The 22114-nt window shown below is 47.0% G+C and overlaps 1 protein-coding gene across 2 annotated transcripts in view; it reads left to right on the top strand.

The window, feature by feature from the left end:
* The window catches only part of dennd4c (DENN/MADD domain containing 4C), a 53212-nt gene that overhangs the window by 10569 nt on the left and 20529 nt on the right, over positions 1-22114 (top strand). For both annotated transcript variants that reach the window (XM_035427558.1, XM_035427559.1), the window contains exons 2-8: positions 8962-9273; positions 16165-16417; positions 16770-16839; positions 19049-19218; positions 19469-19710; positions 20519-20585; positions 21237-21295. In XM_035427558.1, the coding sequence (XP_035283449.1) occupies positions 8975-9273; positions 16165-16417; positions 16770-16839; positions 19049-19218; positions 19469-19710; positions 20519-20585; positions 21237-21295 (1160 nt within the window). In that variant the 5' untranslated portion in view covers positions 8962-8974. The remainder of the gene's footprint in view (positions 1-8961; positions 9274-16164; positions 16418-16769; positions 16840-19048; positions 19219-19468; positions 19711-20518; positions 20586-21236; positions 21296-22114) is intronic.

The following is a 22114-nucleotide window of genomic DNA, read 5'->3' as shown; positions in this document are numbered from 1 at the left end:
ACGCTGTGGGGGCGAGTCGGAATGTTGAACGCATGAAAGGAGGCGCTGGCGGGTTCCCTGCGTAGGGGAAAGGTTTGATTGATGGGCCCCCTGCTCTTTGTCTTTTTCTATGAGGCTCGCGCGGGGTCGTGACCCTTGGCCGGGGGGGGAAGCGGATAAGTGAGACGTGCGCTCCGAAACTAGAGGATCAAACGGGACGCAGAGCCCCAAACGAAACGGCGGTGCGAGCGTAAGGCTCGCTGCGGCGCTCTCCGTCTCCGGAAAAGGACGGTGCGCGCTCGCCGCTTATGTCTGTACGCCAGGATGACGGATGGCGGGGGCCGTGTTTTTATAACGTGCAGCTCGACGTATTTGTTTTGTGGCCTTCCTGCATACTTGAGCAGCCTGTTTCTAAGCAACAGCCATTCTGTCCTCAAGTATAGCGGAGGTTCCATAACCAAAGGGAAACTGTGGCTTTCCCAGCACTCTGTGGGGCCTGAGTGGGAGAGGGGGAGGTGGGTTTTGGATGTGAATGCTGTCGTAGGTAGCTTGTGGGCATTGGGCAGAGGGTTGAAAGCCTAGTTTATCGGACGCTTCACAAACCGATTGAATCTTGTTTTTAACTACGAGAATGATCTGTGGTCACTGCTTCCTGTTTAGTTACCATGGTAATTTATTTGCTGAAGACCTTGTACAGACTTGCTTTCAGTTTGATTCCTTCCATAGTTTCTGAGCAACTGGGTGACAGTAACTTGCTTAAGGTACTCCCAGCATACGGCAGAAAGATCCGGGGATCATTTCATGCTTATGAAAAATGGTGAAACCACACAATTTTGAAATAACTATAATACAGTTTTGAATTTGTAGCCTTTTATAGTTCAGCTGAGAGCGACCAATGATGTCTGTGCTATAAATGAAGGGAAAAAAACATTGTTACTGGCGTCCTCTCCTTTCCTGAGTAGTATTAGTTCTTCAGAAGCTTGGTTTTGCCGATTGCTTTCTGGCAGTTGGCCTTTGAGATCCCTTTTTTCAAATGAGAATTCAGCGGTTGATGTTCTGAGCTGTTACAGGTCTTATATCCCCACTTCCCTTCCATATATCGGGCCTGCCTGGTGTAGTTATGTCTGTAACTGTGGGCTTAAAGCAGAAGCATTGCCTGTTAGCCCTTTGTACTATATTTAATGAGAAATGTCTGGCGTGTGCTGATTGAGCAGGTGAAACCCCTGCTGCGTTTGATTGCTTTGTGCATACATTATACTTCAGGGCCCGGCTGTCATCGGTGCATTAAGTTATCAGGCCGAACACGCAGCTGGTGAGAGGGAGTGTAGGGAGGCTTTCAACATCATGGAAAATGAGGAGAAAAGTGTGTGCCAACAGAGAACTAGAATCTTTTGCATATTGTAATTTAAGGTGCGCGATATGAAAATTCTTGGACCGATGTCAATAACGCCTAAATCTAATGTTAAAAAAATAAAAATAAAAAAAAGATCTGTGAGTGTTGTCCAAAAATTTGATCCCCCCCCCCCCCCCCCCCCCCCGAGGGTAGTTACTGTACAGTTTGGAATGGATTTGTGACTCCGTTTTAAGTTTCAAGAGCGAGGAAGCTTCATGTCAAACACAGGATACATTTTTGTGGTCATACTGCAGGCTGTTAATACTTCAGAAGCTCTGATAAGCAGGCTGTATTTCTTATAATGGAAACAAATGGCAGGTAATGAGCTTTATATCTCGTTCGGCCCTCTTTGATTTCCACTGTACATTCATCACATGAACTGTGCGGCCTCTGTTTCCGGAACACTTCCTCAGTGACTCCTCAGAACTCAGATAAGACGTCTTAAGATGTGGGTTCATATGCAGTTCCATATTCATTTCCTCTTCCACTTGAAAGCCTTTAATTTAATCTGCTCTCATTCCTGTGTGCACTCCACACTATATGGAAGCCTATAGATTCTCATTTTCATTTCCTGGCCAAATTTTTGGAGCGCTCACGTCCCCATATTTCACTTTGCAAGCACGCCGTTAAGAGCTTGCAGGCCTCGGGATGGCTCTGGGGGCTGTGGACATTTGAGTACGGGGGGGGGGGGGGGATAAGCTTTGAAGACCAGCAGAAGATCGATGGACGCTCACAGCTGAACTTGCAGCAGAAAAAAAAAAATCACAATCTTGGCAGTCTGTCAGTGAGGGGGTGGGGCCTGGTCTCCATGGTTGCGCCAATGTTTACCTGCCCCGCTGTCAGCAAAGAGGACTTTGCTTTCCATTCCCATTCATTGTGGCTCTCTGTCTGTAATCCAAGTCTGTGCAGAAGGGAGGCACAGGATGGGTGGGAGAGCTAGTTTGGGGAAGGGGGCGTGCTCCTGAAACACAGCCACCGTTTGATACTCGCCTGCTGATTGGTTGAGCCGCCAATAAGAGCCACCTTCCATTGTCTCTTCCCTTTGAGCTAATGACGTGCTGTCCAGTGCGTCAGCCTTTCCGCCTTTATTCCCAGAGGGCACTTGGTGGGGGTCAGAGGGCCTCCACTGCACGTCCTCCTACTGCAGGGTGATTACTTCCTGCCAGCGGAATGCAGATGGTCTTGCAGTGGGACGGTAACTCCGCTCTTTCCACTGAGGTAACCGCGGCTATCCCGGCCACGCTGGAACATGGCTGGGCTTCGGCTGCCCGGGCTCGGCAAGCCTCCGCAGCCCCACGGGGAGAGACGCGTCCTGTCTTTTATCCCAGAGCAGAAGAAATAGTGCTTGAAGTTTAAACTAAAAAATAAATGCATTACATCTGAAGTTTTTTTTCAGCCAGCATTTTTTCTTGTTGGCTTGATTGGGGGGGGGGGGGGGGATGTCACAAAATCATGTGCTGCCTGACCTGCTAGCCTAGCTCCAGTGGAAGTGGGCCTGGATTACTGAGGCGCTCTGTACATGGTGGAGTTGGCATTTTGGCAGAGCCTCATGCTGCTTGAGTGCCTGAGAGCACTTGGCATACAACCAGGTCTTGCCCTGGTTGTATGCCCTTGCCTTTTATTTTGCACAGTGAATGAGAAGTGGCTTGTGGCACACCTTTATAGGACAATCCTAAAGCAGCGGTACAGTCACCTCACTGGAGTAACATTAGATGTTTTTCTCACCGGCCGATCCCTCGTTTCATAACTTGCATGTGATCCTATGCATGCGCTCCGTCCACATTACAAAACTTGACTTGCGACATGATGTTGAAATGGGGTTGGTGACTGACACTTGGAAGGGCTTGGGCTGCCGTTGGAATGTGCTGCTCAAAGAGCCTCAAAGAGGGGTTCAGATCTCAGGTCTGACGGGACAGGAGTTGGCACGCCTCGAGGTTTACTTTGGTATATTGTGGCGTCAGAAACTCTAGGTGCTTGGCGTGAACTTCATCCGTGTGCTAAAGCGGACATCTTGGCTCGTGCGTCCGGGATGTGGAAGTTTGTGTTCCTCCTGCCGCCGCCCCCACGGGCCGTGAAGAGCTTGCTTTGGACGCTGAAGGCGGGCCCTCAGCCCACAGAGCCCCGTGCTTCGTTTTTCCATCCCTGCGATTTCCCGTCATGGCGACTGTGTGCGAGGCTCTGCGTTGAAGTCTCTGAGCGCTACGGTGTCATTAAAGGGGAAAAAAAGACTCATTATGTGATTTGCTCATGTTGGTTAATGCCTGCAGTAGGCCCTTCACAAAGAGTCCATTGCTGTTACAGACCGCTTCAGATGTTGTCTAGACCAGCTTGTCATGTTGACTGCAAGTTGTCCCAGAAAAGAAAAGAAGGAAAAAAGGTCCGCCAAGACGACTGGAGGTGGATGTGGTCCGCCAAGACGACTGGAGGTGGATGTTTCAATATGAGTCATTTGAGCCACAATCCACAGAAGTTCATTCTAAACGGGACAGTTTTGTTTTCAGTAGATAGAACTCCTTGGTCCTGACAGAGACAGCAGTTTAACTCTTGTGTATGTGTGTGTGCGTGTATCCGTTCATGCATGTATTCATGCATAACCTACTGGAAGGCAGGTTTCTCCATCGAAGCAGGGTTTTGAAACTCTTTGCATTATAGAGTGGGGATATCAGGTTTGTTCTTTTTAAAAGCTTACTTGTCTTTGGGGTTTCTGGCAGGAATGGCTGAGGCTTGAATTTTGTCTCTGTGAAAGCCAGACTCTGTTGTACTCAGGCTTATTTGTAATGCTGAATGAGCTGGATTTTTTTTTTCCAGTCAAAAGTTAGAATTCTTTAACACGTATGCGTTTTTTGAAGGGGCTGTTTCTATAAATGGAGACTCACCAGGACAGAGTTAATCTTGTGCTTCATTATAAAACTAAGTAAAACCAAGAAAGGCCAGTTTGCTCCTGATATGTAGGCTAGTGAGAAATGAAGCATTGTCACAGATAGGTTAGTCTTTAAATGTTCAACTATGGTACATATACAGCTGTATTCCACTCCTTAAAGCTGACTAGATTTTCTGGCTTTGACATAAGTAAATAAAGGTCCACCATGTCGCTTTTCAGTAATGCTCTTATGCACTTGTGTAAGGAGATACCCAGCATTTAGGCCGCTGCTTTGTGATTGGAAGAAAGGTCAGCCTTTTTGTTTAGATTTCTGTTTGGAAAAAATGCTTCAAGAGAAATGACATCTTTGAACATTTGTTTTTCTTCCCTTTGAAAGAAGCATAATGAGAAGACAGAAAGTATTGTGTACACACAGAAATTACTTGCGAAAGCAACAAAGTGAAGTTTTTCAGAAGGAACCATGGTAGCTGTCAGCAGACTGGTGTGGTGCCCCCCCCCCCCCCCCTGCAGTTTAGTAAAATTCCCTTGGACCTGAACGTGCGTTTTGATCAGGCCCTCATGGCCATGCCAGCGTGCGTTTCTCTTGAGAAGCTGCCCGCTGTGAGTCAGTGATTCCATTGTGTGGGCAGGACGATTGAGAGGGATGCGGATGGAAGACTGTCCCCACAGACCGACCAGCCGCTTCAGTGCCTTTAAGGAAGCCGCGTGAGGTCACAAGGAGACCCGCCGCCTCATTGGTCGCTCTCAATAACAGCAGGCTTCAAAGACCTGCATGGACAGAAATGCCAGAACGGAAAGTGTTTATGGCCTTTTTGTGTACATTATTAGGAAAGCACTCTTGGTTGGCGAGCTCTGTGCTCTGCAGTGTAATTTTGAAGGGAAACTTAAACTTTTTTTTTAAGACCATAATTTAGTGCTTATTAAACTCTTAGCTGTTCCCCCAAGATTGTGGGGGAAATTTATCAACACTGCAGAAAAGAGTAAAATATGCAGGAATGCAGACAGAGAGACGTCTCTGCCCTTCTGAGTGCTCGGGCTTTATGAGGATCCCGGGCCACGGTCCGGGGCTGTAGCTTTGTCCTTCCCTTTAGCTTACTGTAAATAAAGTAACCGCACATTAGCGACCGCTGCATTCTCTCATTTGTAAATAGTACATTTCCTTGTTTGGGGTTGTGATATTTTCCCCCCCTTCGCTGCACGGTCATTAAAACAGAATGAGCAGTGGCTTTGCTGGATTTAAGGGTTTGCTGGGATTTTTCTCTAAAGTTGTTTGAGCCTAGCCAGGCTGATCTACTTCGGCTTTTCAACTCTGACGCCGTTCCCTGTGGAACATGAGTCTTCTCTGAGTGAGCATTCAGTAACTCCAAGCCCTCCCCCACCGCCGACCACCATCACAAGCCTTGTGGTGCTGATAAAATCTTTAACTACTTTCTGGAATGGTGTTGTTTGGAGTGGAAAATTCTGTCAGTTGTATTAACTTCAGTCAAATAAATTTTTTGCACCCCTCAAATTCGAAGTGTGATTTTTAGTTTTTGTTCCATTTTGGTGCTGAAAACGGCAATCTTGGTTTATTATAATTGCTGCTAAACCTGCAGATTGATTCTGGTTTACTGCAGGTACCACAAACTTTTCCATCCCAGAAATCGCTGGAACATTACCAGTATAGTTTCCATGGAAACAGTACTGTTGTGAGTTCCTTTGCTCTCACTTCCCTGTTGGATGTGATGAGTAAGATGTCAAACAGTGGGTTAGCCAATGGGAGGCTAGTGCCACAGGGTGACTTCTCACCACTACCCCTCTCTTTATCACCATGGAAAATTCAGGAGATAGCTGAAGCCATGCCAGTACAGCCCAACTCTGTGATATGTATTTTAAGGCCTGGTTCTCATGTGGTGAGCTAGGGGAGGGGGTGGTGTGGGGGTTGTCCTGGAAATGCCACACTGGGGGAGTCATTTTGGGACCCCTGGGGGGATCAGAAAGGCAGTGCCTGTCCTCACATTCCATTATTCTAGTGTGACAGCATGGGCCTCTGTGGTTCAGTGTCTCTTTGCTTCTTGTCCTGATTGGACGCTATTACTGGATGTCTCTGGCTGACAGGATATGGGGTGTCCCAGGGCAGGTTTGTCTGAGTGGCCTGTGGTTATTTGAGAATCATGCAGCCTCACAGAGCTTCTTCAGCCACCGACCGCTGAAGCTTTAGGATGCAAAAACGCAAAAGGTACAGAATGGTATTCAGAGGGTTGTGGTCCGTGCTGAAGAACATGTTATGTGACACACAGCTTACACTGGCCACTTCAAACGGATGCACATTTTTTTTTTCCATTGCCAGAAGAATTATGGCATTGATGAAGACTTTCAGGTTTGTGAGGCTGTGGTTTTCAAAGGTAAAATAAACGATTACTCAAAGAAGTAATGAGGAAATGTGCTCAGTCAGATTCCCTTGCGGTTCCTCAGTGCGTGTTCTTCAGCAGGACACAGCTGACGCAGTGCAGCGGTGACTCCGTCTGGGGAAAATCTCAGTTCCTACACTGGCCTCTGAAGGGCTTTGAAGGTTTGTGTTAGCTTCTCTTTCTTCCTCCAGGCAGTTGTTGCTGAGAGGGTGTTTCTTTTGTTTTCTTTTCCCCTCCTTGAGCTGTGGTTCTGCATGCCTCTCGAAGGCAGATTTTTAAACGGTCTCGTGGTTGGAGGCAGTGCCTCAGGAAGGGACACGCCTCTCCCTGTTACTTCACTAAGACACTTCCTTCACTCTGGAGTGAGTATATGGCTGAGGTCTCTGGGATGGTGTTGGGTCATGGGGGGTGTGTGAGGGTAATGTTCAGACTCTGGGGAGAGGAATCCCCCAGCAGGGTACAGTGGTGCAAGACTCCTGGCTGCTGTGCCAGCCACATCCTCTGAGTCCGCCCCCCCACCCCCACCCCCCATCAGTCCACCATTGGAAAGCACTACATGCAAATGCTGTCTTTATTTCCCAAATAATGCGGATTGCTCGACTTTGATAAGGCACATTCAATAACTTTTTATTTCGCCTAACAAAAGTAGGTCTGCGTGGACAGAAAAGTGCAGCGGGCATTGTTTTAGGAGTCGAAAATGGTGCCATTCTCCTCCTGCTATTGCAAAATAAGTTTGTGTTGGAGGGCCCACCCTTGTATGTTAGCAAAAGGACAGGCTATTCATAAATGGAAAGCTCTGCATTTCTTTTATGATGCATATCCTGTCAAACCCATAGTCGAGTCAGATTAGTTTTGCAATTGCCTTGTCAACAAAAGCACTAACTACAGAATTTGTCTTTCTTCAAACAAGTTCCCTTTGAAGTTATATGGAGAAAGCAGGAGATGAAAAGAACAAAGTGCATGTTTGTGAAATTGTGTAATTCAGGCGCAATTGAATTAACTGAGAAAGCACGGCTCTTGAGAATACTGTGGATAGAGCACAAATTAAATGCGCTTCTTAAATTGTCGAGAAAGAAATTAGACTCTGAAAGGGAGTAAAATTACTGGGAGGAAGTAAACAGCAGGATTAAAAGACACTTGATTAGAATGGGAACCCCTGTTATGTCTGATTGGTGGAGGCAAAACATACAAAACAGACAGACAGTTGTTTTTTGGAATGGTTAGTGGAGCGGATGTTGATGGGCGTTTATTTGATCTGTTTGAACCTTAATCTAAGTTCTGGGATTGAAATGGCACTCTCAATCAGTGGATCAGTGTTTGAGCCATTGCAAGTCTTTCTAGAAGCAGGTGAACATTGTGAATGGAGAATCTTGCTTTGCGGGTTCCATCTGGTACACTACTCTGCTTCTAGTAAAACCTGGCATGGCCCAAAATGCAGTGCACTGGGAGAGGTGTTTCCAGTCTAGAGGTTGAGCTGAGAGTGTTTTCTTTAACTGGTAGAAGGGAAGGGGAATTCATTAGCTACTGTTTACACTAATCAAAGCAGTAGTAACATTGTGTTCATTTAAATGCAGTACTCTGCTCCCCAAATCTCACTGTTATATTCATACAGTGTAAAAGGCAAAGTGAAAGCACCCTTTTCTGTAGTATTTTGTAACTGAATTCCTCGGTGAATTTCTCTAGTGTTATTTTCAGTTTCAACTCTGACGCTGACCGACTGCTTATTGACACTTCACTGACTCAACCGTTGTCATCAGCTGAGCTCCGTACGCTTATATTAGTCATTTAGCAGACTCTTAAATGACTGATATAGCATAACTTACAAATGTGAGAGAAGTGAATTCCCCAGAGTTATGAGCAGAAGGCCCATGTAGGTAACCATGCCAGCCTAGAACTATGTGCCCGCTGTCTTTGCAGTGCTTTAGTGTTGGCTGTCTAGTGCATGTTTATTGTTCAATCAGATTCCTCAGCAGATTTACAGTGATGAGCTGTGTTTGCTTTACCTGACATTGAATGGTAAATGGACTGCATTTATATAGCGCTTTTATCCAAAGCGCTTTACAATTGATGCCTCTCATTCACCAGAGCAGTTAGGGGTTAGGTGTCTTGCTCAGGGACACTTCGACATGACCAGGGCGGGGATCGAACCGGCAACCCTCCAACTGCCAGACAACCGCTCTTACCTCCTGAGCTACGTCGCCCCCATTAAAAACATTAAAAGCTTCTGATGATATGTTGGTCTCTAGAGTTTAAAAACCCCCCCCTTATCAAAACACTGCTAACCGCTGCCTCCCCCCCCCCCCCCCCCCGCCTGTTAGGCACGCCCCAGCCATGATCGAGGACAAGGGTCACCGAGTGACGGACTACTTTGTGGTGGCCGGGCTGACGGAGAAGTCCACGCCCCTGGAGCAGGACCTGTCGGAGACCAAGTCCAGCGGGCCCAAGGCGCCCATCACCGACCTGGCCGTCATCAACAAGTCGGCGGGCGAGACGGTGCCCGAGGGCTTCACCTGCATCGAGAGCACCTACAGCGGCCAGCAGGCCAACCTGAACCACGGCAGCCTCAAGAGCCCCGAGCTCTTCCTGTGCTACAAGAGGGGCCGGGAGAGAGCCCCGCTCATCGACATCGGGTGAGCGCCCATCCACACGCTTTCCTGCTGCTTTTTTCATGCTTTCGGTCAACTCTGACCCTCCTGGTTTCTCACCAGCACAGTTTTGATTTGCATTTTTATGATTTGTATTTCAAAATATTTTGAACAGCTATTGCTTTTCTGCTGAATGATTTTCAGGCTATGAATAAACCCTGTATTGTTTGCATGGAACCCTTATTTTTAATCTGTGAACATCCCAAGGAGACCAATTAACTCCAGGGCCAGCTTTAAGTAGAACCGCAGCACTGTGCCGTGATGTTGTTTTTAAACACTGCTGACGAAGTGGAGGGACGGGATGGTCTGTCAATGCTGAGACAACAATTAAAAATTAAATTCGGGGTCATTTTTCAAAATGCATTTAAAAGAAAGGATTAGATTTGTGTCGTATCTGGTTTGTACTGGCCAGTCAATTAAAGGTTTTTTTTTCTTGCTTCACTTGGCTAAGTGCAAGAGATCGATATTATTGAATCATATATTTTTCGAGAAGATTTTTGTGGCACTTAAATTACTGAGAGACAACACATGCAAAATAATGCAAGGAACCTCCCAGTAAAGCCTCTAATGTGATTTTTCTTATTTATTGGGTGTTGCATTTTCTGAAGGGAGGCTCCAGATTTTTTGGTAGGAAATTGTAGGTAGATCATATGAAGGTCCTTACATGTTTCTGTGTCCAGGTTGACATTGTTGTCTCCCTGTTGATGTTGTGGGAAGGATATAGTAGGTGTCGTATCTGCAGCCGTGGCAGTGTAGCATGAAGGTTAGGGAACGGGGATTAGATCTCAGAAGTTGCAGGATTGGTTCTCCGGTGTCATGGTAGCCTCAAGCAAGGTACATAACCGGATTTGTTTCTGTAACTATCCAGCTGTGTGAATGTATGTAAAGTATGTATGATGGTATGTAAATCTATAAGCTGTATAAGTCACTCTAGATAAGACTGTCTGCTAAATGCCTGAATATAATGTAATTTAATGTAATGTAATGTAGTGGTTATTGGTTTTAAGGACCACGTGTAAAAATCCAGGTGGGCACAAGCGTCATATCCTCTTTTAAAGTAATTAAGCTGTATTTCTTGGGTAAATATGCGGTGGTGCACAGGCATGGAGTTTAATGGTGAGCATGGCTCTGTGAGGCCGTCCTATCAGGAGGGTGCTTGGACTCCGTACGACACACACGTCAGCCGCTTTGCTCCTGCGGTGTAGCGGAGTTCTGGGAGACATGCCTGGAACATCTGTCACCGGCTCGTAAACAAGTCTCCCGTGAAGGGATGCGGCTGTTTTTTTTAAGATGTCAGGGCTGGTGCTGTTTGAATCTGCTGTTTTCCTGGATAGATCTTGCCGTGCGGGGGACGAAGGGTGGGGGGGGGGGGGTTCAGGGTGTGGGGGAGTGTGGGGGGCTGTGGTGGGCGGATGAGTCTTAATGGGGCGTTCCGCTTCCTAGTTTATAGTCATAGCTCAGCTTTCATTGTCAAGAGGTTCGCCTGACTCTTTGAAGGGTCGTTTTTGGCGGTGGAGATGGTGTCCCTGCTGAGAGAGGAGGGGATGAAGGGAGATTCATTCATCCACCTCCTCTTGCTGTGCAGTGGAGCCCATCCCTCCCACAGGGCGAGGGGCACATGCCTGCCCAGCACCCCAGAGCTTTCCAGGAAATCACTTAGTCAGGTTCTGAGCAGGAATCAGTGGGTCAGTGCATGACAGGCTAGCATAATGTTGAAATAAGACATTTTACATGCCAACAAAGAGAGGAAATTGGCTTATGCTGGCTTTAATGAGACTGTGGTATTCAGTGTCCACCTCAGTGTAGCATTACAGAAAATACAGGGTGTTTTTGTGGTACGCCTGGAAATCCCTTGCCTCAATAGTGCATGAGACTGAGGGGAGTAGTTCATTCAAACGCAGGTTATTCTGCCTAATCAGTGTCTGCAGGCTAATGTGACTTATTCCAAGAATCGGTAGAATCGCTTTTGCTAGACTTAAGGACAGATGGTCAAATCAAAACATGTGCGAGAAAGCTGCTTCGGTTCCTTCAGGATTGTTTATTTTGTTCTCCCTGACTGAGGAAGAGCATGTCCAGTAAAGAACAGGTCGTGCTTGTGCCGGGCCGGTCTGCCCCGGTGTATCCGATAGTGGTAATTGGTTTGGAAGGGTCAGCGCTGGGGCCCCATTGGCTCATGACATCATCAGGAAAATGTGCAGAGGGTTTGTCTGCTTCTCCGTACCTCAGCAGAAACCTTCATTTATGCAGCGCACCCAGATCTTAAGCCTGATGCAGGTCCATGTTCGTTGGTGGTCTGGTGGGTAACAGGAGCGATATCCTCATGGGGGCAGGCTGAAGGAGAGCCAATCAAAGGTCATTTATCAACTGCTATATTTATGTTTATGTTAATGTTGTATTTGCATTGCACACTGGGAAATGTGTTTGCCATTGTCTTCGAAAGTACTGAATCCTGGTGCAAAAAAACGTTCCTCAGTTGTACCCCACGTTAAATAAATTGGCTGCAGAACTTTTGCACAGTCAATTTATTTGAAGGCGTTCTGTGGTTTCTATTTAAAGGCCCTCTGCTTTGACACTCTTGTGGTCCATTTTACATAAGGCTGATAACTATTCAGAGCAGCATTTATCTCAGACAGAATTTTTCATGGTAGGAATAATAAAAAAAAAAAGGATGTCAATTAATTATTCATCTTCCTCCTGTCTTGCTTGCTATGGAAAACTGATTTCCCTGCCAGGGCCTTAGTGAGATTGAGTGTGCTCACTGTGCTCACTGGTGCTGTTCTGTATGATAATTTCCTTTGTGAATGCTGCTGCGCTGACCCTGTTTAGTGTGTAGGGATGAATGAAAAAGAAGCTGCCCGTGGTACTGGTCCTGTTTGTCTCCTGATATCGGAGTGCCCATCTTATGAGCCCTGACCCTCTCCAGATTCTAATTACACCATCGCCGTGCCAACAGGGTTTTTGAATGTCAAGCACAGGGGCACTGGAAGGTTTCCAGCTTTCTGGAATCAGGCCTGTGGATGATGATGTGGCTGCCTCTTCTGAAATAATATCGGTCACTGGACAGGCTGAATGTTTCAGCTGCCAGAAATGTCATCCTCTTTTGTCAGGCATCTTGAGAATCTTCCTTTGGATAGGGTTGTGTGTGCGTGTGTGCGTGTGTGTGTGCGTGTGTGTGTGCGTGCGTGCGTGCGTGCGTGCGTGCGTGCGTGCGTGCGTGCGTGCGTGTGTTTGAGTGTGTGGTTTGCGTGTGTGCGTGCGTGCATGCATGCATGCATGCATGCGTGAGTGCGTGAGTGTGTGTGTGTGTGTGTGTGTGTGTGTGTGAGAATCCTTACAGAATGCCCCTCTAGTGCCAACGTGTGAAATCTCCTGATAACCAGTATGGCCTCAACAGCTGCCATTTCACCTCTTCAGTAGATGGTGTAGATCAGGGGTGTCAGATCCTCTTCCTTTTAATGGGCAGCCCGTTATGGGTTTGAGAAAATGTGTGTGGATTACTTATCCTGAATTATTTATCCTATCTTTTGCTGCCCTGGATTCTTACACCTGCATTGTCAATGAGAAGGCAAAATATGTGAACAGCGAGCTCTCATTATTGGGGTGAAGCTTCAGTCAGGAATACAGTATAATTCCATCCTCATTCAACATCTGAGTCACGTTTGCCTTGATCTTTTAAGGGCAGCGCACCAATTATGCTGATTACGCCTTTTTGTTTTTACTAGTTTTGAAAAATATAATAACTGTCCTTCTTAAATAAAAAAAATTGGTACCAGCTGGGAATAATGTCTATCCAATCATCTACTTGCTGAGTGGAACTCACAGTGACTAATATGAATAAAATGTCCAACAAAAATACCATGTGAGGGAAAAGGCCAGAAATAGCCTTGTTTTGAGGCAAGAAAAACTCTGAAAGTGAGGACGCTTCCGCCACCTTTTCATGAGGTGCAGCTGTTTGAGCACATGTTCTGGAACCTTCCATCAGCCAGAGCTTTGTGGTGCAGAGCAGGACTGTGCTTTGTAGGGCTGTAGTCTGAGGGCTGTTGTACAGCGCTCCCTTTGAAGGATGTCTGTGCGGCGACCGTGGTCGTCATGGGACATGGGGGATGATCTCCGTTGAAGTATGGAAATTGTTTTCATTTTTTCTCCCCTTCATTGGCTCAAATGCTCCCCCCCCCTTGATTTTTTTATTTCCTTTGAAAAGCCTATTCCGTGAAGTTCTATGTGACAGCCTGATAGTAAATGATGGAGTGTAAAATGAAGATCGTCTGAGATTGGAATGCTGTGTGTATACGTGTATATGTTTGGAGTGCATATTCACTACCAGAATAAGCTGGAACACTGTACCACTGATCCAGTGAAGAGTTGCAGTGCCCACTGCAGTGTCAGTGAGGGTGAGGCAGACCATGCAACTGAAGCTTCTTTCCTGCTGTTCATGTGAAGAGCTCGGGGCTGTTCTTTATACCCCCGCCTGTGAGTAAACTTCAGAACAGTGTGTGCTGAAGTGGTAGAGCCTTTACTCTCAGAACATATTTGGGGGGGAGGGGGAACCAGCAAGAACCAGGACCAAGCTGTTCTGCGCCCGTGGTCAGAGTGATTTCAAAGGGCTGTAGTGGTAGTCTGAGTAGACAAATGAATAAAAGCCCCCCCCCCCCCCCCCCACTTTAAAAACCACAGTGTTCTATTGTCACATCATTATTTGTGCAATTGAAATACCCGCCACTGTTTCTTTAAGGTTTTTCTTTATGTCTGTTTTTCCAATACCCAGGTAATAGAGGCCATCTAAAAAGAAAAGTTCAATTCGATTAAGTTGGAAAAAGCCCAGAATTCAGAATAGAAATTGAATTAAAAAGAAAATGATTTCTGTCTGTGGTACAATTCAAGTGCAAATAAAATCACAGTAATGGAAACACTGGTGTGAGTTTGGCCCAGTTTGTGCACTCCACTTATGTAGTCTACAGCGGCCTCATCAGCCACCATTTGTTGAATTTGCAGGAGTGCAATAACTAGGGCCAGCAGTTCGTCTTCCCTTGTTTTCTCTCATTGTTCTCCGCCAGCTAGAGATGGCAATAGCCTCTTTGCCATGTCCCTTCTCAGACAATTAACCCATTTGCATCACCTCGATAATAAATAAAGTTCATAAAGTAATTGCCACTAATTAAGCACAGACAGTGATTGAGAGCGGTGTTTACAAGCGACACTCGCATGTTAAATTCAGTTCAATTACTTACCTCAGGGGGCATGCTGCAGTATTTTTAAATGTAATACTGGGGCATGATAGGTTTTGTTCGAAGGAGTGGGGAAAGCCCACATTAAAAATAAGAGCAGTTATATAACATTTACCTTGCATAAAAAGGTAAAAAAAAAAAAAAAATGTGATTCAACTAATCAGGCTTTTCAGTCAGTTTTTTCAATCAACTACTTTACCTGTTCAAATGCCGTTATGCTCAACTGCTGAGTAAGAATGAAAGCCATTTATACATTCATCCAGTTTCACTTTCCTTCCTGACTCTCCCCATGTTAGATCAACTAATTGTTTTTTATGAATCTCTCACTTAGAAACTCAATTGTACTATTAGTTACTTGAATGTGCCATTGGGGTGCCTATGGGGACCCCTGGAGGATAACCATTAAAATACAAGTTCCTGCAAGTCACATAATGGAGAACAGCTAGTGGCCCCAGCAATAACTGATAGCTGATGAGCTGATAACAGCATAGATTGTGTGGTCTACAGTATATATGCTTTGGCTTGAGTCATCTGATGATCTGTTTGCCTGCTAGCAGCTTTCATTGGGGCTTGTCGCAGGCCTGTGTTTTCTGGGTTGGCTGTTTGTCTTTGGAGTATTTGAATGCAGGTCAGAGGCCGGTTGTTGGCTCTCCCGCTCCCTCGGAGACCGCGCGGTGTGGGTGTGAGGCGGGAGAGACGGTGACGCACTGCCCCGGTCTGAATGGAAACAGTGGGAGTGTTCTAGTTGTTCACGACGCCAGTGAACCTGTGGCCTCGAGGCTGCAGCTGATACCGCAGGCGCTAAGAGCACCGTAGCCGCGTTGCTATTGTTTCAGTTTATTGCACTTTGTCATTCTGTTGAGTTATGCTGTGTTGGGAGATGTACAGAGTGTGTCTGAGTGCGTTTTTAATGCCGGGACTTATTTCCAATCCAAACCTTGTAATAGAACATTTGCAAACTGAGTGGGGCTGAGTGCTTAGATCCTGGAAAGTGCATCAAGCAGGCATGCACTGCATTTATTTGGCTCAGTCTTGGATGTCATTTTGCACTCTCTCTCTAAGACTGTTCCCAGGCTAGCCTATTAGCATGTTTTTAAATATTTGAGCTAATCTAAATTTTTAATTTGGTTTGATTTAGTTTCTTCATTTTAGAATTTTTTGTTGCAACGTTTAATGCCTTTTGGTGACCTTTAAATACACAATGGATGTGGGGGTGGCTCTGTTGGAAGTACTCTTGTTATTGAGGCCATCTTTGCCTGCTTCAGTGCTGAAATGGCTGCGAATACAAATTTGATTTGTATCATTTGTGATTACAAACATGTGCTGTTCACTGCAGCTGCCTTCTAGTTATTCATTTAACTGTTTGTTGAACATGTGGTAATGAAAGCCGTGCGTGTGAGTGCATGTGTGCACGTGCACGTGTACTTGTGTGTATGTGTGCGTGTGTGTGAGAGTGTGTGCACACGTGTGTGAGAGTGCGTGCGTGCATGTGTGTGTGAGAGTGCGTGCATGTGTACGTGTGTGTGAGTGAGTGTGTGTATGAGACTGTGTGTGTGTGAGAGAGGGTGTGAGTGCGTGTATGAGACGGTGTGTGTGTGCGTGCGTGCTTCAGTGTCCACTCATCAGATTGTGTGCTTTGTTTGGTCATCAGGGTGCTCTACGAAGGCAAGGAGAGGCTGATCCAGGGCTGTGAGGTCATCCAGGCCACGCCTTACGGACGCTGCGCCAACGTCAACAACAGCTCGGCCACGTCTCAGCGCATCTTCATCACCTTACGCCGCGCCCCGCCCGTCCAGCCGCAGAACTCGCTGGCCGTCACCGACATCTGCGTCATCGTCACCAGCAAGGGAGAGACCCCGCCCCACACCTTCTGCAAAGTGGACAAGAACCTCAACTGCGGCATGGTGAGGGGGGGATGGGGGTGCGGGGGGGTGCGGGGAGGGGCAGCCTCACGGGGAACCAGCCCCCAGCACAGACCACACCGATCTATCCAGCATCATTATCCTTCATTACTTCCTGTCTCCAAATGTGCTCTATACAGCCATGCTTGTTCTCATCCAGAGCAAAGTGCCATGCCAAATGACATTGGGGTTGTCATTACCCTGGTCTTACGATTTAGAACCGTATGGACGGCTGGCATTGGCTGGGTTGTTTTATGGTCTCTGGATGTAACGATGATAACGATCGATAGTAACTGGACTAACTGTGTGAGTGTCTCATTGTGTTTTTCAATTTTGCGATTATTTCTTTTTTCAGTGGGGCTCCAGTGTTTTCCTTTGCTACAAGAAGTCTGTCTCTGCCTCGAACTCGATCGCATACAAAGCAGGTGAGTGGCATCTTTTGTTCTGTGCGATGACATTTTGTTTTTCCTTCGGTGGATCTTGGTGACAGGCCTTGGGAGAGCGATGACGCTGAGGCCTAAGAATGAAATGCCATCCGTTATCTGATATTAACCCCCTGGGAACTCGCTTAAAAATCCTTTTTCACAGGGGAAAAACTCAGTAGAATGACTAATTCAGCTGAGGGGTAGCTGCGAGCATGTCTGATTCCATCCAATCTGCTACTGGCATTTACCTTTTACCTTTTGTCAAAGGAAATGTTGGACGTGTGGTTCTTAACTGAAAGAGAAAATGGACTTTCATTTTGGTGGCAGTGTAGTATGATGGGAAAGGAACTGGTCTTGCAACCTAAAGGTTGTGTAGGTTCAATTTCCAGGTAGGAAGCTGTCCTGGTTTCCTTGAGTGAAGTACTTAACCTTCATTGCTGCTGTATATATCCAGCTCTATAAGTGGATGTATTGTAAATGCTATGTAAAAAGTTGTGTAAGTCGCTCTGGATGAGAGCGTCTGCTAAATGGCTGTGATGTAATGGTGGTCTTGAGTCGTACCTGTGTGTGCAGACCTCGCCCCCCTGTTCTCTGAAAGGTTTCACTAAGTGGTTGTGAAATGCCGGTTGCATCAAGAGGAAAATCTGCAATTGCGGTTTTATCTGGTGGTTTACATTAGTACAGCAGGGCCTTGTGCCCTAAACAGCTACTCTTTACGGGGAAACCCCTCATCTGTCGTTTTGGAATGTATATTTATGCGTCATGCAATTACAGCTTTTAAGGGTGTATATAAGTGGTAGGGAGTTATTCTCAGTTTTTTCTTTAGTCTCAACACGTGAGGAGGGACCATGATTTATCTCCTGGATTTTTCTGTGCTGAGTCACAGGTTATCAGAGATCTATGTGGAAAAGTCTACCCTTTTGTGGGCATTGCCCATGCATTATTGACCAGAAAGCTCCATTTGGCATTAGCTTAATCTCTTTCACATAATTCAGTGTTCCTGTAGGCATGCTTTTAGACTTTTTCCGAGATGAACTAATCGTTAGTTTGTAAGATCCAACCCCCCCTGCTGTAATTTATGTTTGGCTGCTCCCTCTAAGATTTTATCTCAGTTTTGGGCCAGTGCTAATGGGCTCTACGTTATTATGAATGGACGGATTTCTCTGAAGTGATGATATTTATCATTAAGGAGAGTTTTTAAAAGTGCTTGAAATGACTAAACTTTTATGCAGTTCTAATCATTTAAACAATGCATTTGGCCAGAGAAAGGAATGATGTTACCTCATTCAAAATCCATCCCAAACAAGTCATAATGTTACATAAGTTTTAGGAACGCTATTAAATATGGAGATATTAACAATGTGCCACCAAACTGTAGCTTTTATAGGGCTTTGGGTACATTATTGATACATAAATTAATTTATAGGGGAAAACACCAAATCAAGTGAAACACTGGTACAGGTGAATGCTGGATTGATGTGGTGCAGTGGGTTGTTGTGGGAATATTCACTGTATAATAACAATTACTATGTAGCATTTTAAGGGCACAGCACATGGATCAGTCTGTGTGAAATTAAGGCACCTTTTCTGAGTATTAATGCAGATTTATGAGACTTATGCTTCAGGTCTATCACAGTGATAGAAATATGTGCAATATATTGTATAAACCTTTAAAGAGTAGAATATTAGTGGCTGTATTGTTGTGACTTCCACATGGACCGGTTTGCTGTGTGCTGCAGCTGAAGCGGGACCCTAAAGTCAGGCCGGGACAGGGGAGCGTGGGTCACGTCCCACACGGCCCCGCGGTGCTGTCCCACGTGCTGCTGCATTCATTAAAACCCCCTGCGCCCCCTGCGCAGAGAGAGCCCTGCCGCAGCCAGTCCACACATCCCTCAAACGCAGCTGTGGAAACAGCATTAGTCACAACAGAGTGCGTTTGTGTGCGCTGTTTTAAGGACACGACTCCACGCAAAGGGGCTTGTTGTTGGAAAAATCCCTGCCTTGTATATGATGATTAAAGCAGGCCTGTTTTGGCTTGGCTCTGCTGTCATGTGATCTGGGAGAGGAGAGGCTCTGCTGTGCTCTTACTCCCCTGTCACGTGATCTGGACGAGGTGAGGCCCTGCTGTCCTGCCGTGCCCCTGTCATGTGATCTGGGAGAGGAGAGGCCCTGCTGTGCTCTCACACCCCTGTCATGTGTTCTGTGCCAGGTCTCATCTTTAGGTATCCTGAAGATAACTACGAGTCCTTCCCTCTCTCCGAGTCGGTGCCTTTGTTCTGTCTGCCCATGGGAGCCAGGATTGAGTGTTGGGCACCCAACACACGCTACCCCCTCCCAGTGTTCTCCACCTTTGTCTTAACTGTCTCCTCTGGAGAAAAGGTACACCCCTCTCCAGTTGTTCCTTTTTATGGGTGTAGCCACTGGAAGAATGATGTAGTTATTGGGAATAATGACATTTGATTGTAATAACAACCTTCTGGTGATTCTTTTTAGGCTGCTATGTAAACTGAAGTTTTTTTTACAAGCGATACAAAGCAATATGTTGTTCAGCTTGTGGCCCAGTGTGCTAATAGGCTGGACTTCAGCAGCAGTACGGTGCCTGATTGGTCGCCCCATTCTATCCGCGCAGGTGTATGGTGCAGCGATCCAGTTCTACGAGCCCTACCCGCTGGAGCTCCTGAGCGAGAAGCAGAAGGTGCAGCTGGGCCTGCTCACCACGGTGGAGAAGAAGCTTATCCCCAACAAGCCCGTCAACACCAACAAGTGCATCTGCCTGCTGTCGCGCTGGCCCTTCTTCGAGTCCTTCCGCAAGTTCCTCATGTTTCTGTACAAGCTGTCCGTCTCCGGCCCCCACCCGCTACCCATAGAGAAGTAAGAGTGCGGGAGCGCAGAGGGGCTTGCACAGGGATCTGGGAGGTGGGGGGACGGGGGGACGGGGGTACTGTGGGCACACGCATCACATGCAGATTGTGGTCCTTTTTCAGGTGGGAGTTTAGTTGAAGTTAACCTAAAATGAAGGGGAAGAAATGAAAGTTTCTGTGCTGGTTCTTTGACCTGTAGTTTAGCTTGAAGTTTTATAATTTTACAGCCCTAGCCCTCATTTTTCCTTCATGGAGGTAGAATTACTTTGTGATTATTTATTATATTTTTGGTAAAGTAAAATAGAACAGAACTTCCTTGTTCAACAGAGGCCTGAATTTCTGTACCTCCGATTATGTACGTGTACCGTGTTCACACTGCTGGGAGAAAAAGCGCACTGTGAAAGGGTAACGCCCACGCACAGATTGCGGTGGCCTTGGGTAGGGTTGATTATTGGCCTGTCTGTCTGAAGCCAGGCTACAGGGTGGGCGATTAAGCCTCCGGAGCCCTGCCGTCTCCCGCTAATCACATTCCTGCCCGCCCACGCCGTGTCAGTCAAAGGGCCGAGCTCCGCACCTACGGCCGAGGCTACGGCCGGGCCTCTGCCCCCCCGAGACCTCGCGTTACCGCTGGGAGAACGCTGCTGCAGCGCTTCTGTAGCAGCGTTCAGAACGGCGGCGCTGAAGTGTGATTACGCTGCTTTCACAATGCTGCTGTGACACTGCGGCACAGCGGTAATGATGCAACGTAGGTGTTGCGCGCAGCGGTGTTGGGAGATTTTGTTCTTCTCGGGACTGATTGTTCTTGGGTTGTTTTCCAGGCACATCTCACACTTTATGCACAACGTGTCCTTCCCCTCGCCCCAGAGGCCCAGAATCCTCGTCCAGGTGAGACCCTGTCCTGCGTCCCGCCAGGTGTGGGGCGGGGCCGTGGGAGGTGTGGTGCTGTAGCATCATCATTATCATCATCATCATCATCATGCGAGCCTAGAGTGTTTCAAAAGCTGTGGACCTGATTGTGAGGGTTTTGCTCAGTGTTCGCATGCAGCAGGTCGATTTTGCGGAACATTTCTGTTTTGCATTATGTGCGCATTTACTTCCTGAGATGTCAGCGGATTTCTCTCGTCCTGAATTCACGGCTGACCTTCTTTGCACCAGAAGCGCCGCCGTATTCATGTAGGATAACTGCGTCCGCAGAAACTAAGGAGAGCATCTGCGTAGAATCATGACTGCCAGAAATGGAGAGAGATGAGAGAAGAGGGGGCAGCAGCAGGAGGGGGCCTGTCTGCTCTCCAGCCCCTCTAAAAGCTCTTTAGAAGTCTGATTGCGGACAGAAAATGGGGGGCTCTTTGATCCCCTTACCCGTATATAAATGCTCTGCAGAGCCACTGCGAGTCCCATCATAAATTGCCTTAATCCAGCGGTAAAGTGAGTCCTCCAGACCCAGTGCGTTCATTCATCCGCGCGTCGGTACAGTGCATTCTGGGGCCCTGTCCTTGAGTTACACTGACGTTGTGTTACGTTGTGTTTTTGTTGCAGCTCTCGGCACATGATACCCTGATCCTGTCCCAGCCTGTTTGCACACCTCTACCCCTGAGGTAGGCCCGACCGAACGCCGGCAACAGGCTGTAACCGCACGCCAGCTTAAATGTGACCGGGGTTGGGCTACGCTGCCAAACTCGCCTTCTGTTCTGTACAGTTTCCATATGCCTCGCTGAATAAATCATAGCGCCTGTCATTTCAAAGTGCAAAGATGATTGCTGTGTGTTTTCATATGGAGCCCCAGGAAAACCCAGTGTGCTTTACCCTGTATGAGGGAATCGAATGATGACGATGATGATCACAAGCTGGGGAGTTACTTCTGCTGAATGAATAAGCTTCTGTACAGATGGACCACAGTAATTTAGTTTTCAAACTGTAAAATTACAGCTGTTGTTGTGCTTGTTTGATTACTGCCTCTGCATATGCCTGCATAGTTTCTGCAATGTTGTTTTGAACCCGATTTTGAATATGTGCTGTTTTTTATGCGCTATGCTAATCTGTCGGCTCAGTGTTAGTCATATTTAGCTTGAGTTGTGGCTCCTGAGCGTTTCTCCGTGTCTGTACTGTGACGTCCTGAGCGCAGCGGCTCGCTGTTTCAACGCTCGGCGGTGCCAGGGCCTGAATTCCCTCCTTCGGGGAAACAGGTCTGATCCCCGTCCTGCGTGTCTGTCCCTGCCTGATGAATAAGCGCAAGCTTCCTGTTATCTGTCAGCCGCACGCACCGAGCTCGCTCGACTCCACCCTCCGCCATCCTGCTCGACAAGCGCTGGCGTGAACTGCAGAAATCCACTACCCCCACCCTTATGTGAATGGGGTATACCGCAATATGTTTAAATGCAATCAGCTACACAATGCAAGGACAAATATACAAAGTG

This window comes from Anguilla anguilla, chromosome 7, assembly GCF_013347855.1.
Source record: "Anguilla anguilla isolate fAngAng1 chromosome 7, fAngAng1.pri, whole genome shotgun sequence".
NCBI lineage: Eukaryota > Metazoa > Chordata > Actinopteri > Anguilliformes > Anguillidae > Anguilla > Anguilla anguilla.
The sequence above is the reverse complement of the archived record's forward strand: the minus strand, read 5'-3'. Positions and strand labels throughout refer to the sequence as shown.